This window comes from Accipiter gentilis, chromosome 6 (assembly GCF_929443795.1).
Source record: "Accipiter gentilis chromosome 6, bAccGen1.1, whole genome shotgun sequence".
Classification (NCBI taxonomy): Eukaryota; Metazoa; Chordata; class Aves; order Accipitriformes; family Accipitridae; genus Astur; species Astur gentilis.
The window spans coordinates 18,533,284-18,550,911 of NC_064885.1; the positions used below are offsets into that span (position 1 = coordinate 18,533,284).

The 17,628-nt window shown below is 40.0% G+C and overlaps 1 protein-coding gene across 1 annotated transcript in view; it reads right to left on the bottom strand.

Annotated features, from left to right (window-relative positions):
* The window catches only part of ARHGEF4 (Rho guanine nucleotide exchange factor 4), a 185,010-nt gene that overhangs the window by 47,900 nt on the left and 119,482 nt on the right, over nt 1-17,628 (bottom strand). The window contains exon 5 of the mRNA XM_049802631.1: nt 1,148-1,287. Within this exon, the coding sequence (XP_049658588.1) occupies nt 1,148-1,287 (140 nt within the window). The remainder of the gene's footprint in view (nt 1-1,147; nt 1,288-17,628) is intronic.

Below are 17,628 nucleotides of genomic sequence, written 5' to 3' on the forward strand. Positions count from 1 at the left end.
GTGACAACAGCCCAAAACAGCTGAGGTTAAATCAAAAAGATCTGGCCATAGTTTGATAACCATAGGATATAAGCAATAGGGGAAGTAAATATAGCAAGTCTCTTCCTTACCCCAGGCACTCAGGGCTGTAGTCAGGGATTCTGAGTGCTAGGAGCAGGAAAACTGCTAGAAGAGCATTTGCTGCTGTTGTTTTTGAAGAAAAGCTGTTATCCTCACTGTGCAGCTTTCTGGAGCTTTTCTAGACCCCAGAAGCCCCATCGCTGTATATATCAAACATACAGGCACAGAGCCTCAGTCAGCATAGTTTCAGTTATACATCTTTTATCCTTGCGTTCTCATCTTGTGAAGGTCATGTAAAGGTAATGGAGTATAGCAAAGAGAGAAAGAAGGTGTAAGAGTGCAAGAGATATCACTTATATGGTGAGCGTGCTCCACTCTTCCAATGAAAAAGCTTATTAGTTCACCCCACCAAAAAAGCATTCTGTAACAGGATGTCAGTTCTAACGCATTAGACAAAGCCATTGTATTTTTGCAGAAAAAACATCTTAAATCCTGTTAATATGTTACTCATCACATCAGTTAAATTTAGTAGTACATTTTTAAATTGCTGATCTCAAATTTACTGGTGTCAGCATCATAAAAGAAAATAGCTAAAGCACTGACTAAAAAAGCGTGTCTTTCACATCCCTAGAGTGAGTTGACTGGGGAACAGGAAGAAGCAGTGAAGGCCAAGCCTACATTAAACTTTGCACCCTTCTCATCTACCAATAAAGAAGTACGTAAAGCAGGTTTTTTTCAACATTTCCTTTATGCCTTCAGTACATCACACTTCAAGTCTCACACCAGCCCTGCGGGCTGCTCATTAATGGTTTTAAACTTCCTGCCCAAAAACACCTAAGAGGAGGGTTACCTGCGTAGCACGTGTGGTTCTGCATTACCTTACATTGTCGTCCTCTACCATTAGGGACAACGCCCTGACAGAAGGCCCAGACCCTGTCATTAGTTGTAAATGGTACACACAGTAAATGACATTTGAAGCCCCATCCAGTTTGCCATTATTGGTTTGTTTATTGACCTTTCTTATGGTTCACAACAAGAACCAGCATCCTTCCCTATCCTGTCTGTCAGAAACCATCCAGTGCAATACCTCATTGATGGCAAGCTGCTCTCCGCCTCCCCCAGGGTGGCCATAGCGGTGGTTGGAGCTCCGGAAGTCCTCATACAGGTCCTCCTCACTTCCCACATCGTCTGCTAGAGCTGTCTTATCCAGTGGCCCATCAGCAATCACTGCAACAACAAAAACAACAAATTGATATAGACCACAAGATCCTCAGCAGCACTGCATCAATTATATGAGCTTGGCTGCAGTGAGGGACACTATGACATAGCATAAAGGAAAAAACCACAAGGAAACTATAGAGGCAATTGCAGGGCACAATTCCAGCCTCATGCATGCCCGTCCTTCACATAATTTTTCTCCATTTGTGTTTTGTTACCATAAATGATTGTGTCTTTTTCTAGACTGAAAAGTATGATTTTAAAAGATTCAACAACTGCTGCATGTTGCAAAGAAAAGATCAAGTAGAAATAAGAAAACAGGCTCTGAAAAAAAGGCACAGGGCAAAGATGCAAACATGATTTCATTGTGACGTTGCTGTGTTGACAGGAAACTTGACTAGGTAACAAGCTCATGTCTGCCAATTCATACCTTGATGATTATGATTTACCAAATTTTATCAGACCAAGGAAAGTCTCAGCCTTTGGGAAAAACATTCACCTTCCTCTTTGTACACACATCTATTTAATTTGGGAACCCTTTTTGTTGCCTAAAAGAATGTTTGCTACAGAAGTACCCATTATTACCACAGGAAGGCCATTCTGCTCAGCCCAGCCCTTAATATGCTACAGATAATGGAGAGTTAGCTGTCTGTAGCTAGAACAAGCATTGAAGTCTCAAGATAGAAGATAAGCCTGAGAGAAATACAAATATGGCATTTATACTCCTTGCACAGAAGAAAACGGCGCTTCATCTGTTTCATAAGCAGGAACCTTTTCCTAAGGTCTCCTCAAGGTATTAGCAAATACCCTTCAATGGCATGTTGACCAATCATTCATTCATCCCATACCTGTATAGGCTACTGACATAAACATTCTGTTCTCAAAATCTGTGAAAACTGTCAGTGATTAAAGAAAATATTTGCTGACATATTCATCTGGATTAGCAACTGCAGTTGCCATGATAAAGAGGATGGCTTCATAAAGATTTCTATGCAAGTAAGTATCTAACACAATCATGATGCAGAGAACAACAGCTGATATAACTAGTAATTTTAGCTTAATGGACTTGACACAGCTACAGTAGGAGAACTGAAGTGAAAACACAGATATTTATACTGGCACTCCTGGTGACAGTCTTGGCTGTCCAAGTTACACATGATGCCACACTGAAACTTTTTGCAGAACAGGTGAAAAAAAAAAAACCAACAACCTTTAGCTTGATCTTGTGCAGCTTGGTTAGGAAAAGCAGCAGTCAGAATCTGGGAATACATAAGCCTGTTCCTGAGCCCTCATTTCACTTCATAATGCAACTGCATCTTATGAACCCAATTTTGTCAATGGGCCAAGAAAAAGTGCCTAAGGGTTCGTTATATTATTATTACCTGGAAGCTCCCTAGTAATAGAAAATAAAGTGCTGTCAGAGGTTACACCAAGACCTCCAAAGATCATCCTCATCAATGTTGTCATTACATGTGATGTTTTGTTAAGGCCGCGTCACTTGATTACTTCTAATAACATGGTGAGGTATAAATTCAGTGTAGCAGCTATCAGTTCAGTGCAGTAACTTGACATCAGAATGAATGGAGTACAAGCTATTTTTGAACTAAATACTTGATTGTTTATGCTTTGACTTCAATAAATAAGCACAGCATAGCAAGGACATATTTATTGTCTAAACCTGGAACTCCATTCAATATTGATGGCAGTTCAGGACATGGAGGTGCATATGAGCTTATGATTAAAGCAGAATTTTCTGTGAAAGTGTGTAACTACCCAACCATTCAGTTTAAAGTGACATTTCACAAAAAATCAAGCATTTTCATAGCTTTGCTCTGACACATCATATCATTATACAGAAGTCCTCTACTGAATACATGCCAGTAGTATAGAATGCATACAAAGCAATTCTGCGGCTAAGACCTAGCCCATTACTACAAAACTCAGAACCAGCTAGAATGCCACTGATGTTATCATTTTATGCAGAATTACCATGGTTTGCACTTAAATTTATTTCTTTTAAAGAGCATTAAATTATCACATTTTGCTCATAGACTGTCTGAAGAACATTTGTCTGATAGTAATAAACAATTTTCAGTGTATTAGTACAGCAACAAAAACAAATTAGAAATGTTTTTCAAGAACAAATAAATAATTTATAAAAAGGGAGTTAGCAGTCACTTAATTCAAAACTTCCTTTGCATCCTTCTGATCTCATTTTCCCTTATTTTATGCACAGCTTCATTGCTTTTGCCTTATGCACCTTCTGCTATTTTTCACTGCTAAAAGTAATTTTCAGCTTAAAAAATGTTCATTGACATCTTTAAAGCTTTTGGTTTTGCCTCCCATGTTTTCCAATTTGTTCTCCATTCTGTGCTTAGATGAAAAAGCAAAAGCTCCAGGGAGATATTTATCTGTATTACTTAAAATGCTCTATACCTCTGCTAAGTGCCTTGAAAGCTGTGTTTGCTTTTACCAGAGATATGTTTTTCTTCTCTGATCTTACCAAGCTCATCAATTTTCTCCAGTGTCAAAACCTCCTACTGCATTTTGGATTAGCTTTCCTGGCAGAAAAGTCCTCATGGACATATTTCACCAAAAAATGCAGTTCATAGTCATACAAAAGTTCTCAATCCTTGAGGAAGAATGGCCCAGGATAGCCATTATATGTTTTCCCAAATTAAATAATGTTCCAGGGAAGAATAAAACTAATGAAAAATAAGAATTTGCTCTGAAGCAGTTTACATGAGAGACATGATTACAATTAAATAAATTAAACAGTGGTCTAGAATGGTGACCCAATGCACTAGAAATCCATCAAGGAAGTAGTAGAATGAAGACTTTTAATGTAGGTAGTGACTCAACATGCACAGCATAAACTAGGTCATGTAGAAAAGAAGCAAGCACTATACAAAAATCTTTAAAGACAAGTTAGCAGAGATTGCTAAAATAGTCTATCAGCTTCCTCAACAGCACAGTCCTAGTTGGACAGGCAGCTATTAAGCTGCACAGTAGTTGACTTGGATGCCTCATCATTCCTGCCCCCACAAATGCTCATCTCAATCTTTAACACCGAAATCCACTGGTACAGTCACAGCTGACCTCTCTGTGTCTCTCTGAAACCACTTATCTGCTCTGTCTCTGGCAACCAGGCAACACCGAAGAACAATGTTCTGTCAAAAAATAATGCCAAGCAACCAATTAGCTCAAGCAGATTTCTCCATATTTTATATGGCTGTCCTGATAAATTTCACTAAATATGGCAACAAATCCCATATATAGGAACACGGGGAGGGGTTGTCACCAACATTCAGTACTACAACCTTCTGTGCAAGTATTAAAACTCTGCTTTATACTGTTGTTAGTCCAAGTCCAAGCTTGGGATTTAGATCATTAAAGTACTAAAGCAGATTGATAATTCTAGCAATAGTAGCTCATGAAATAATGCCACACAAACCCTTTTTTATGCATCTGAATAGAAAATAAGGTGTCAAGAGCACAACTCCATGAAGAAATGTCCTGAAGATATGAAGCAGTAAAAGTCATACAAAAAATGGCGCTGAAGACAGTGACTGGCACAGGTGGTCTACATTCAAGTGCGTGAGCAGACAGCACTGAGACAGGCTACATTCAAGAACAGTCACAAAAACAAAAGGGAAGAATTCTATAAAAATCAAATAAAGCTTGATAAAGAAGTTTCCAGAAGAAGAAGGTATATGGCTTTACCCTTACACCTTCCTACAGGCTTTCGGATGCAGGCATAAGCTGTCAGCAGTGGGAAGGGTCCTGACTGGGCTCTGCTTGTGCCCCCACCTTGCTGAAGGGGACCATGTAAAGGGTTGACGCCAAGGAACCCTGAGAGGTACTTCTACACAGTTACAGAGTTCTCCATCTCATCAGAAAGCCATTGGAGCTGTTATCAGCTTTGTGGTTTCACGCAGAAGAGCACTCTGTGCCCACAGAGAGAGACAAACCATGCAATGGCCACAATATAAACCACAGCTCTACAGCTCATAGCCACCCCTGGTAGTGGCCTGCCAGCTGCATCCCGCTCATAGGTTAGGTTTGGATAATTTGAAAGGCATACAGGCAGCTTATAGTAGGATGTTTACTCTTGGAAGCCACAGTCAAGCCTATTTGACACTGGAGAACAAAACAGCTGGGCTACACTGGGACAGTCTTGATCTTAATAACCAACAGAAGATGGCAGGAGGGAAAAAATGAGATAAACCTTGTGTTGTTCATCTAACTGGTGGGAAAATAAAAGAAGTTGGGCTTAGATGATCTACTGAAGGTCACAGACTGAAAATAAGTATTAACCATGACAATGGTAGTCGTAGCCATAGTCCAGAATTCCATTAAGACTAGTGTCACCTAGTACAGGTGACACTGTTCACCATGTCTGAGCTCCTCTCCTCTCTCAAAGGATGGACCTGCTTCATACATTGCAAGTGGCAGGAATTAGTGAACACAAGTTGTTGTTGGCAAAAAGAAAAAACACAAACCAAACCAAACAAACTACCACCACCAAAAAAAATAATAAAAAATCCCACCCTCTCACTGGAGAAACACAGAATAAATTTCTAGAACACTTTCCTCAGACAGCTGGGCACTGGAGCCCCAAATCTAGCCCAGCCTCTTAACAAAGATCTCTCAAAGTCACATAGGTTTATGTCTCAGAATAAACCCTGGTAGCTCCCTGTTAGCAAGGAGGTCCAACCATGTGCCTGGGTCAGAAGCCTGAACAATGACCCAGGACTGAAGGGAAATGGGCTACAGGCAGCTTCCCCAAAATTTTGGTTATCTGTTTTCACTTGACTTACAGCCTACAGCCTTTAGGAGTAAGGCTGGGACAGGAATCCATGATGATTACAGACAGCTTTGAAAGCCAAGAACATCCATAGTTTATTAAAAGCACATTATATTAATGAAAAAGGGAACAACTTCTGTGTATTTGAAGTATCGCTCTTTCAAGTGTGCTTTTTCAGTACCATAGCCACACATTTACTTTGTCTCCATAGCATTTACATTTAAAATAATTCACCGAAATAACAGCAGAAGCCTGATTTACACTCACAGAGCAAATTAATTCAGAGCTAACAACATCATTCCCTCTGCCTCACTGAGCAGAGATTGCTGTGGTTATGTGCAGTGCCCACAGGAAAGTGCATTGCAGCTGGTGAAGGGAGCAGTTCAAGAGATTTAAGATGATAAACAAATGGAAGGGGTGCCTGGGGTGGGGAAACCAAACCCAGACTATATTGCCCAGGTAAAAAGAGCCCCTCCACCCTCCTCTCCACCCATTCTGAATTGCTAAACCCTCATCTCCCTTAGAAATAGCTGCCACAGTAGTGCTGCAGACTCCATCAGTCCTGTTGTGAATTACGTGCTTCATTTATCAGCTGCTTGATATACGGAGGTTCCTATGCAGCTGCCACAGTAAAATCCATCAGAGTGATGTCATCCCACTTCTGCCCCAGCAGTGCAATTCTCCAGCTCTTTACTGTGCTGATGGACCCTCTCACATCATTCTGCTTATGGTTGTGGGCCAGTTTAACAGGAAAAGGGAAGTCTAGCAGGGAATTAGCAACAAGGGAATAATGACCAGTTAGTATGAGCTTCATGGGGGGCGGGGGGGGGACAACCAACCAAAAAAAACAACCAAGGGCATGGGCCTGCAAAGCCACGCCTTAGAGAGCTAAGGTCCTCATGATGGCATTTCTGAGCAGGCGATGAAACTGCGTTCAGTGAATCTTTGAGGAAAAAAAAGAATACAGAATGGCGAGGAGAGGCAGAAAATATTCAAATGGAGAAAAGCAAGCTTCATTGCCTCCATTGTAAAGAAACATTAAGAAGGGAAAGGATTCAACATAATAAAATTAAATTAACATTTTGGTACAATGCCACAAATGGAATTGCTGTTGTGAATGAAACCAGTTCCTAATTAGCTGAGGCAAAGAGCAAATCCATGCTCAAAACCAAAAAGGACACAGTTCTTCAATAGAAAGCTGAGCACAGGTCCTCTGTGAGTCTGCTGGGTGCATCACCTAGGGTAACATGCATCAGAAATAATGCACTGAGCCACCCCCTCAGGTTTCAAGAGTTTTTAAATCCCAATTAGAATCTAAATGACTTGCAGGGAGGCTTAAGGGAGTTCTCCACTCTCTCGGGTAGTGGAGATAATTATGGGGAAGAGAGATGCGAATTATGAATGGCTCTGCAGCTCTGACTCCCAAGTTACCACTTGCTATGCACTTGCAGCTTGGTCTGCTTTGCCTTGGCAGACATGTGGCAGAGAGCTGCCCCCAGTCCCTTCATTGCTTTTTTGTTAGGAGTGGGAGAGAAGAGGGGAGCAGTTTAACTAGATTTGAAGAGTGGACATGATGGGAAAAACAGATAGGAAATCACATAGATGTACTTTCTTGATCCAAAGTCTGAGTCTTTGTTGAAAAGCCCCTCTATTATACTGCATATAAACTATTAATTCAGTGGCCACATTCCTGTCACACCTACTGATTTGGAAAAAAGCAGGCGTGTCGTCCTACTCTATGTGTTCATGTTTATTTGCTCAGGTCTGATTACTGATCTATACCAACATGTTTGCTCTCATTTTTCAGATGGACGTCTTTGGAAATGCTATTTACTTTATGTCCAGACAATGTTGAACATGATGGGGCCATTCTAGTTCAGTCCTTTAAACCCTATCACAATCTAAACATTAAATCAATTGTAGCAATTGAAACTAGCAGACAAATCCCTTCTAGTATCCAAGCACATTCTTTACCATATCCTTGGTAGGATGTACTGGTTGGAATATCTGGCACGTCATTTACTGCCCTGACAACAACTCTTATTCATTGATGTAGCTGCTACCTAAAGGAGTTGGGAGAGAGGGTGAGTATAGATGAAACCATCCATCATAATTTTCCAATAGTTTCCTCTATGGAAGACTAAAATGGTTGCGTTTCTGTTTCTAACAGGTAATAAACACTGACATTCCAAACTCAAGCTGAATTTTTACCTGTCCGTTTAACTCTGCTGCTTAGGCCTGTGCCTGCTATGCCTTGAAGTAAAAATCAAACCCAGACCAAACTCCCCTACACTGAAGTGAAAAACAACAACAAAGCTGCCCCTTCATCAGGCAACTGCCTCCCAAAATACTGGCAGGTGGCTGGCTGGGAAATGACATATCTGATACTGTCTGGTAGAGCGTGATCAGTCAATTCAGATCAGCAGTAACCTTGAAGGAGCTTTTAGCTCACCTGCAGAGATGAAAATACCATGTCCATGTCTCCACATCCACCCATTCTTACCTAAACGTGCAACAACAACTGAGGAAATTCAAGCAAATGAGCCAGGAAATCAGAACAGTCATTATTTAGAGTGGACAACACCTACTACAGCAAACATAAGAGGTAAAAGCAACATCAAAGAGTGTTAGTGCAGCTGACAAGCCTGACAAACATGAATTTGAAAGGGCTTTGTCAATAAGATTTCAGGCTTTTATTTATTTATTTATTTTTAGGAGAGCATCTGCTAGAGCTTTTCAAAACCTTATAGGCACATCCCACAAGTTAGAAGATCAGCAATCTGGCAAAAAAAAAGACACACTGTTTTCTTAAAAGATTATTCCCACAGATTCCCCTATATGATCTCAACACCCGCCACTACTTCAATGCGCAGTTACACATAGCACTACTCCTAAAGGTCACCTTTGGGCTTCTCTCAATTTTGCTTGCGCAAGTATATGAAACTTGCCTGTAGGTACAAACAAAGGAGCCACACTATCTTGCTGCTACTGAGTCTTACTGTTCTGCCATTACTTAATCTGAGTTCATCTGAACCAAAGCCCTGGTTCATACTCAAACTCTGTGTTTTAATCTTTTTTTTCCCTCCAGAAAGCAAACAAAAAAAGCCTCAAACAATTCAGACATAACCAATGCTTCTAGTCATCACCAGTCCTCAAATGAAGACCTTGAATAGAAAAATCTTTCCCTATATTCTCTCAGGAATTGTTATTCCTCCTACCTCTGCAGCTAATTTCCAGGGACTTAATTGGAGTTTTCTTAATGCAAATGCTGTTATCTCCCAAATCTCGCGCTGCCCTTGTCTGTTATAATTATATTGATTTAGCTGTGGTGTTTGCTTTGCCTCAAACAACTTCATAAGATCACTCACAGGAGAGTGTTAGAAACCTAAACTATCACAGGCTCTCGTAGTGCCTCCTTTCTTGTACCTATTACTTTATTAAACAAAGTAAAAAAATGTAAACATGGTGTAGGAATTTTGGGTTGACTTATATTTCTAAAGATCTGTGCTTTTATTATGTCTTTACATCCAACTACACCCTCAGAAGACCAAGAGCTCAGAAGCTAATTCTTTGCTAAAGATTTTGTTGCCAAAAAGTATACCTTTTTTTCAGTCTTAAGTGACAGTCTAGAAACAAACACCACTGGCCTGGAAAAGACCATGCTGTAAAGAATGGTTAAGGCCATTTTTATGAAGACTTGTCCCTAGGAAGTAAAACAATTCATGTCACAAAAGTCTTTAAAATGTTGCACCCAGTCATGCCAACTTTGTATGGAAATATCAATTTTCTTATGCTATTTTCATGACAGTCAAACCTGGAGCAGGAAAAAAAAAAGGCATGGATCTTTCTTATAATGGAGTAATCAGCACTATAACTTGAATGATTAAGAGTGAAGAATTGTCTTGATAATAATTTAAGACCTTTGACAATGAAGCCACCTTTTGTTAAGACAAAACTAACACCAGAACCTGAAATGGAGGCCTGCAAACCTATAGCTAGATAACTGATAAAATGAGTAACACAAATGCACTGGGCACGTACTGTTTCCAGCAAAGTCAGCACAAAGAGCCACTGCTTGGCACTTCTGAAAAGCAGGCTGTTTATATGAGCATCTGAAGATGGATTTAAGAGGTTAACTTCGAACACTTAAATTCGAAAAATGTGACCTTTGTTTTTTCCCAGAATTCTGCATAATGCTATAAATCTAGTCTTTATCTTCGTGAAGCTATCCAGGCTGACAAGTGGGTTATATCTATGACCTTGTAACACAGAAGTAATTAAAAATGAATGCCATGAGAAGACTTTCAATTGCTCTTGTGCATTATCAAGTGTAAGTCTCAAGGGGCAAGATTGTTTTGTTGACATTATTTTGAATGGCCAGTCTTCATGTAGCAGAGCAGACCTTCTGGTTTCATGCTGGGGCTACAGGCTTTTCATTAAAAATACTGGTAAAACTGCTTTACCTTTAGGAAATCCCTCTGTCTCTATTTATATTTTAATCTGAGTTCTAAGAAAATCCCCGAGATCAAGCTACCAAATATTTCTGAAGGAAAAACAGGAAATCAAGGATTAATATTATTTAACAATTGCTGTGTTAGCTAAGGGATCAGGCTTCTTGCAGCATACATGTTTGAATCACACAATACTACACAAACAAAGAAGGCAAAGTCAGGCTCTAAGTTAGGGTGATTCTTCTTTGGTATTATTCAGAAGATATGTGGGAGATCAGCTCTAAGCAAGCTACAGGAGAGATGCTGAACATTGCCAAGTGTAATCCAGTCTTTAGATTCTGAGTAGACAAAGACACAAGAGCATCTCCACTGGAAGATGGGTGCAGAATAGGAGGGTGCCACATTAGCTCAGTTCAGAGGGACCTCATGGACAGGCACAAGGTGGAAATTCTAAACTCACTCAGACATTGCATATTTACAGATCTCTGAGCGTAAAATTTGCTGCTAGAGTCCAGGACTGACTGGTTTTAATATCCACTACTGCTACGTCACCTGTGTTGAAGACCTACAGCACTACACTACAAACCAACGGGAAGAAGAAGGCTGGAGCACAGAGGTGACCTGGATGAGAGGATGGTGCAGCCTCTTGCCCTCATTGCATGGCTGGCAGTGTGCTTCACACCAGCTCCAACAGTAGTCCCCGCACCAGCCCTCACTACCTGTCCTCCCCAGAGCCTCCAGACTTCCCTGGCAGTGATATACACGAAAGTGAAAGAGTCTGCACCAAAATAATTTCAAACTGTACATGGACAGCAATATTCTTAGGAAATATATTTAAGAACTCAAGGACAGGCCTTACAGCCTTATACTTTTGATACTGTTCATCTGTAGTAGGAGAAGAGCTGCCCACTGCTCCCTGGGAATCTGAGGTTGCAGATATGATACATTACTGCAAATCAAATTTAAAGAATCAAGCTCAAAATACTGAACCTGTTGATTGATTCACCTCAATAGATTTTCAAATGTCATAGGAAAAAAAAAAAAGAGAGACTTTACATTCAATAATTTTAAGTTTCCTAGGAAACTAGTGTAAGAAGATGACTTATTTCAGAAAGTTTTCACAACATTCAGCTCCAGGTCCAAATTATAGCTGAACACATCAGATGCAATCTCACCCTACAGCAAGAAAACTCTTCCAAGGAAAATATTATTCCTCTTGGAATACATCAAGTATTCAATTCAAAGCCGTTATTAATCATCCCTTTAAAAGGAGAAAGCATTCTGGCAATGTCATATTGGTCAGGGTGCCTTTAATAGTTAAATTCATTACTTAGGTTGTTTAGTGTAGGCTTCAACAAGGAAATAAGAATAGCAGAATTGGTAAGATCAGCATTTCAGCAAATCATGGGCCTGAGATGCTAAGTGTGCATTTTGAACTGTGAATTCAAAATGACACATTACCACTTACATATCATTGGATGCAAGACAGAATATTTTGGAAGATTTGGAGACCGATTTAAAAGTTGAACCCATCCCCAGCTGGAGATAGTAAAATTAGGTGGCAAAAGTCTATCAACAACATAATCTCAATACTAACTAAGAGAAGAGCATCGATGATTAGCAGTGACCAAACTGAACAAGGTCTCTTAAAAAGGTAAGAGAAGATGAAGCCTTTTCAGAAGTCACATTACCTAAAGCAAACCTATCTTTCTTTTTACCAGTACATACAGCATACAGTCAAATGCAGCTCTTCCTAGGCACATGTCAGAAAACGGACATTATTCTAGAGAGAGAGATAGCAGAAGCAGTCAAAATAATCTTTGCAAATTTGACATTACTGGTGTAACCTGCAAAATCAAAACAGGCTAAAACAAGGACAATGCCTTCCCGAGCAACTCTGTTCACGTGTTCTAGTGCACAGCACTGGTCAACAAACCTGCAATTCTTTATCAATTGTTTGAACTTATACAACAAACGTAATGATCCTTTGACTTTAAAGGCAGATAGGTCAAATTTGACCTTTCATGTGATTAGCCAAAATTTAAAACATTTAATTCCACAGTGCCATTTTTATTGTTTCCATTTATGAATTGATTCTTATTTAGATCCCACATGCCACCAACAAGAATAGGAAAATGCTTTGTTTCTGAACAGAAATGGTACATTTACTATTTCCCAACCCTTAGCTTTTCCAAAGCAGCTAAAATACAAATAACTTGCTCTAGACTCCAGGCTCACAATTCCAGAAACACGTTCTAGTTTTCAAAACATTTTTCCAGCTAGACTGTATCCTACTAAGGGGCTGAAGAAAAGAAACAATGAACCCAAGCTCCATGCCACCTAGCTTTCAAAAGTGCTCAGTGTATAAAATTACCTTTATCCTCAAATGCACTGAAGGATGTGCTGTGGTTTACTAGTTACACAATGATTTGGTCCTTCAGTGTCTAAAAATCTCTGTTCCTCAGAAGTAAAGCAAATGGTGAAGGAATTATTCCAGTAACAACTTGCCAATTTAGAAGTGAAATTTAAATAACCTTATTTTCAAAAGGTCTTATACCTGATGCATGTTCATTTAGGATGATGAATATAAGTGTCCAGTTCTCCTTTCCCTGACAATTTAACCAAGTTGATTTGTCTCTCTTTGCAGCCCTTTTTTGCCTATGAGCTTTACTCTCATATTTCGAAATCTGATCTTTTGAACAAAGCAACACAAGTTCTCCAGGCTCAATTCCTATGGGCTGGTAATCTTCGTACCCTTATTCCATTTTCAAATGAAGTTCCAAGGAAAACAAAAAGAATCCCCCCATATTTACAAACAGATTATTTTCCCCAAAGAGAAAACTGCTATAGAGCAGGATGTGGTTGAGGTAAATTAAAAAACAATTATGCAATGAAAGGGCTACTTTTAAGTATCTGTGTACTTTAAGTTGTCTGATGACATAGCCTGGATGTCATCATGAACGGTTCTGTGCAGTAGCATCTTCCCTTAAGTTAAGGCATAGCTGTTGTCTCTGTCTTGTAGATTTAAATGATTATTTTCAGCACTGGTGGTATTCCCCTGCACCAGAAGCCCAACTTCATCATTTCCGAGTGACAGATTATGCAATGCAGGATTATTACATCAAAGGACAACACTGAAGTATCAATAAAGGAAAGAGTCCCCCAGGAGACTACTGTCAAAAGATATAAATTTCTTCCTCCAATATGAAAAAAAACAACAAACCCCCTCTAAAACAAATTCCCAGAAGATGTCTATCCAGCCTGGAAAGCCATCTATTTTTGCTTTGACAGTGACCAGTGCTCTCAGCACCAAAAACATTTGTTTTATCTGACAAGTATGGAGTGTGTAAAGAATGACCCGGAGAGACTAACAGGAGGAAAAAAACAGCAGGGCAAAGTACATATTGCATGCTGTACTGCCATGCACACCATGGCAGGTCTGAAGTGGCTCTCCTTAACATTCACTTCTCCAGATGTTTCCCTAGAAGCAATCATAGAAGATACTGGTCTACTGCTTCTCAATTTCTGTAAAATCCAGACTTCAGGGACAGAAGAGAATAGTGAGAGTATTGCTGATATATTCTAAAAGAGCTTTAAAAGAGCATTATTATAGTGATTAAAATCAATGAGTGAGGCACATAGCACGTGCTGGGGATCGTGGAATTTTAGCATGCTGTAAAATTCCTGAAAAAATTTAGGATGCATTTTAAGTCCACAAGGCCATGTGGGTGCAGCAATGATGGACATTCCACATGCATACATTTGGTATTTGGCATACTGCATTCAGAGCGTATGGCTAAACTGCAACATACAGTATCAGCCTGACTTAGGGGGTGAAGCTGCAATGCAGCGCCTCTGTGACAGCCTAGAAAAGCAAAATGATTAACAAACCTCATCCCTTAGTCTTGCCAGAGATATCCAGCACTGCTAGCAACTGCAGTCCTATACAGGACAATGGCAGACAAACGCAAAGAGGATATTCTTTAGCTAATCAGGTATGCCCCTTCTACTTACAAACTATCAACAGTGTTGACCCTCTGTTGTCCCCTTCTTCCAGTTCTACAGTGATCAGAACAAAACCAAAGGACGAGAGAAACAGGGACCCACATCACCCTGTAGCAACCTCCCCACCTTCACCTGCCTCAGCCTTGTAGAGCTCTAAATTCTACCATGTTAGATACGTGACAGAGATACTCTTCACAGAGGCTGTCATGCAGGTGACAGAGCCATTATACATGCAGATGATGTATATAAATCTCTACAATCCTGTTTCCTCACACCTTGATTAATGACATTTCTGGCTGCCTTCTTTCCTTTCAAACGCAAATGCAAAGGACAGCCTCCAAAAATGGGACTTTTTTCCCCTCTTGAGTCTCCTTCTGAACTCAGCAGGTGCAATTCTACTGAAGGCAGGAAACTACCATTTCTAGACTATGTTCCTGGCGTCTGCTTATCTTTCCTGCTAAAACTGTAGCAAATGTCATCAAAGTATATCAGAACTAAAACAATCCCCTTGACTCCAGTATCCCTTTGCTGTAAATACAGTCTGAGCTTTTTTGAACTGGAAATTGTTGTTCTTAGGAATAACTGCGCTGTACACAGCACTGTCTCCAATTGGTTCCAGGATACATTTTCTAAGCTGTGTGAGTTTTCATTACTAACCTCACAATAACCTTAAAGGTTTGAGTTCATTCTCTTTACCAAACTGCACAGATCCTTCACTGCATAATCACAAAAATATCAACAGCAAAACAACTGAAACAGGCACAACTGTGCTTGCCTTGTTTCAATACAGCATGGCATTTCCAGTCTCATAAAGGCTAGAAAGCTCTCTCAGAGGTGAAAGAAAAATGCTCTTCGTGCACACAGATCTCTTTTAACAGATTGAAATTAGATGGGAAGGACAAAAAGAAAAGATGAATTCATAACTAAACAAGGTACTAGCAGAGAGATTATGAGAAGTATTAGAATTAGTACTCCCATTATAATTAGTACTGCCAATCCAAAGCAACAAAATAGCATCCTTTGATGTTAGCCTTCCCAGATTTTGGCTCAGGTGAAAGCAATATTGTAGGTACAATACGTGAAGTTTTTACTTGTACCCATCATTTCTCATCACTTTCTGCAGTAGCTGGGTTCACCAAAGCTATGAATTGTCACTTAGGAATGGGCATGGGTACTGGCAACCAAATCCAGAAAAATTTGGCACTCAGATACTATGGTCGTGGATCATCACAGCTCCAAGGACTCCACCACTAAATCTACAACTTCACTTTTTAGTCAACTCCAGTTTAATCCAGCCTTTTAGGAGGCAGCAAAGCATGTTACCAGGATGTTACTCTTCTGAGCAATGGGTTCTGGGACTGGTAACAGAGACTGGGGTTGATGAAGAAATCGGTTTGTTCTCTCAGTTCCAAAAGGATGACAGCTGAAGAACTGACCTGGAAATTGTGACCTGGAAATCCTGGTGACAATGCTGCAGGTGTGGCTGTGTACAAAATACATTTTATTCTCCTGGCTCTAGCTGTTGCTAGAACATGTGAAAAGCTGACCTGTGAAATCAGTCAAACCCAAGCGAGAGCTGAGTTTGGTCTGTATGAGGATGGCTTCCTGACTTGACTACTATGCTCCTCTCTTCTTAGGGGAATGGAAATAGTGTGAACCCCATCTCACCACAATTGATGCTACTTCCTCAACTAGGCATCCACCTTGTTCCTTAGAATAATCACAATTAGATCTCCCTTTTGAAAACAAAGCAAAATACAACTGCAAGAAGAGAAGAAATTTGCTGTGGGGGTTTTGGGGGGCTGGTGGTGGTTTTTCTTTTTTTTTTATTATTTGTTTTGGTTTTGTGTGTGTGTTTTTGTTGTGTTTGTTTGTTTGGGGTTTTGTTTTGTTTGTTTTTTTCCCCACACTTGCATCTAATTCAGCCTCCTGTCAATATTTTCCTAGACACAAAAAGCAACATCTTCAGCATCGTCACAGAATTAATTATCTGGAAATAAGAGTTTTAGGCAGAAAAATTCTCACATTAAAATTCCAGATATTTCCACAGTTGAGAAAATAACAAAACCCTAAATCATCCAATGTGCAAAGAGAGTTCAGAGCAGACACTATTCCTAAGCCACCATAAAGGCAAGATCACACCAAGAGCTAGGAGCAAGAGAAGAAAGCATGCAGGACTGCTCAGTGGACTCACAGCTGACTGCCTCGTCCTCCATTAGAAAGCAAGCAGCAGCAGCTTTATCTAATATTAGCAAGCAAAGGGGAGGAAGGGTGCAGGCTGCATCATATCATGAACAGATCTACCTTGCCCAAAAAGGACTCGTGATGCAAAATAGTTTTTCCCCCCAGTTATTAATTTATACTTCTAACATCAGTGAGTGAAGCTATTATTACCCATGCTCAAGTAAATTCTTGCTTTCCTCTATGTGATGTGGAAAAAGCAGAGCGCGACCAAGCATGCTGCTGAATAGGAGGACAAGCAGAGAGTCCTGAGCATCACAGTGCTGTTTTACTCCAAATCACTACAATTACATCATTTTCCTTTCCCACACTAAGGCACATCTACAAACAGAAAATTCTCTTCCGCTTTTAAGAAAGGAACTTTAAAATTTGTATTCAAACTATACCCCTCTCCACCCATGATCCTCTCTCTGTAATACCTCTATGATTCAAAGTTCTTTTTCCCCTGATGAGGAAGGATCCATCTCCCAACATAGTGGCAGGGCAGAATATTTTCTAAATACATCACCAGTGCAGTGCAGCTACAGTATAAGCCTATAAGAGTATGCAACTCCTCGTCTTTCTGTTGCATTTATTCAATTTATTAAGAAAAACCCCCAAACCCTAAACCTACAAATACTATATCTGTTGTGGTTTAACCCCAGCCAGCAACTAAGCACCACACAGCCACTCACTTCCCCCCCCCCCCCCCCCGGGATGGGGGAGAAAATCAGGAAAAGTAGTAAAACTTGTGGCTTGAGATAAGAACAGTTTAATAGAACAGAAAAAAAGAAACTAATAATGATAATGATAACACTAATAAAATTACAACAATAATAATAAAGGTATTGGGATATATAAACGATG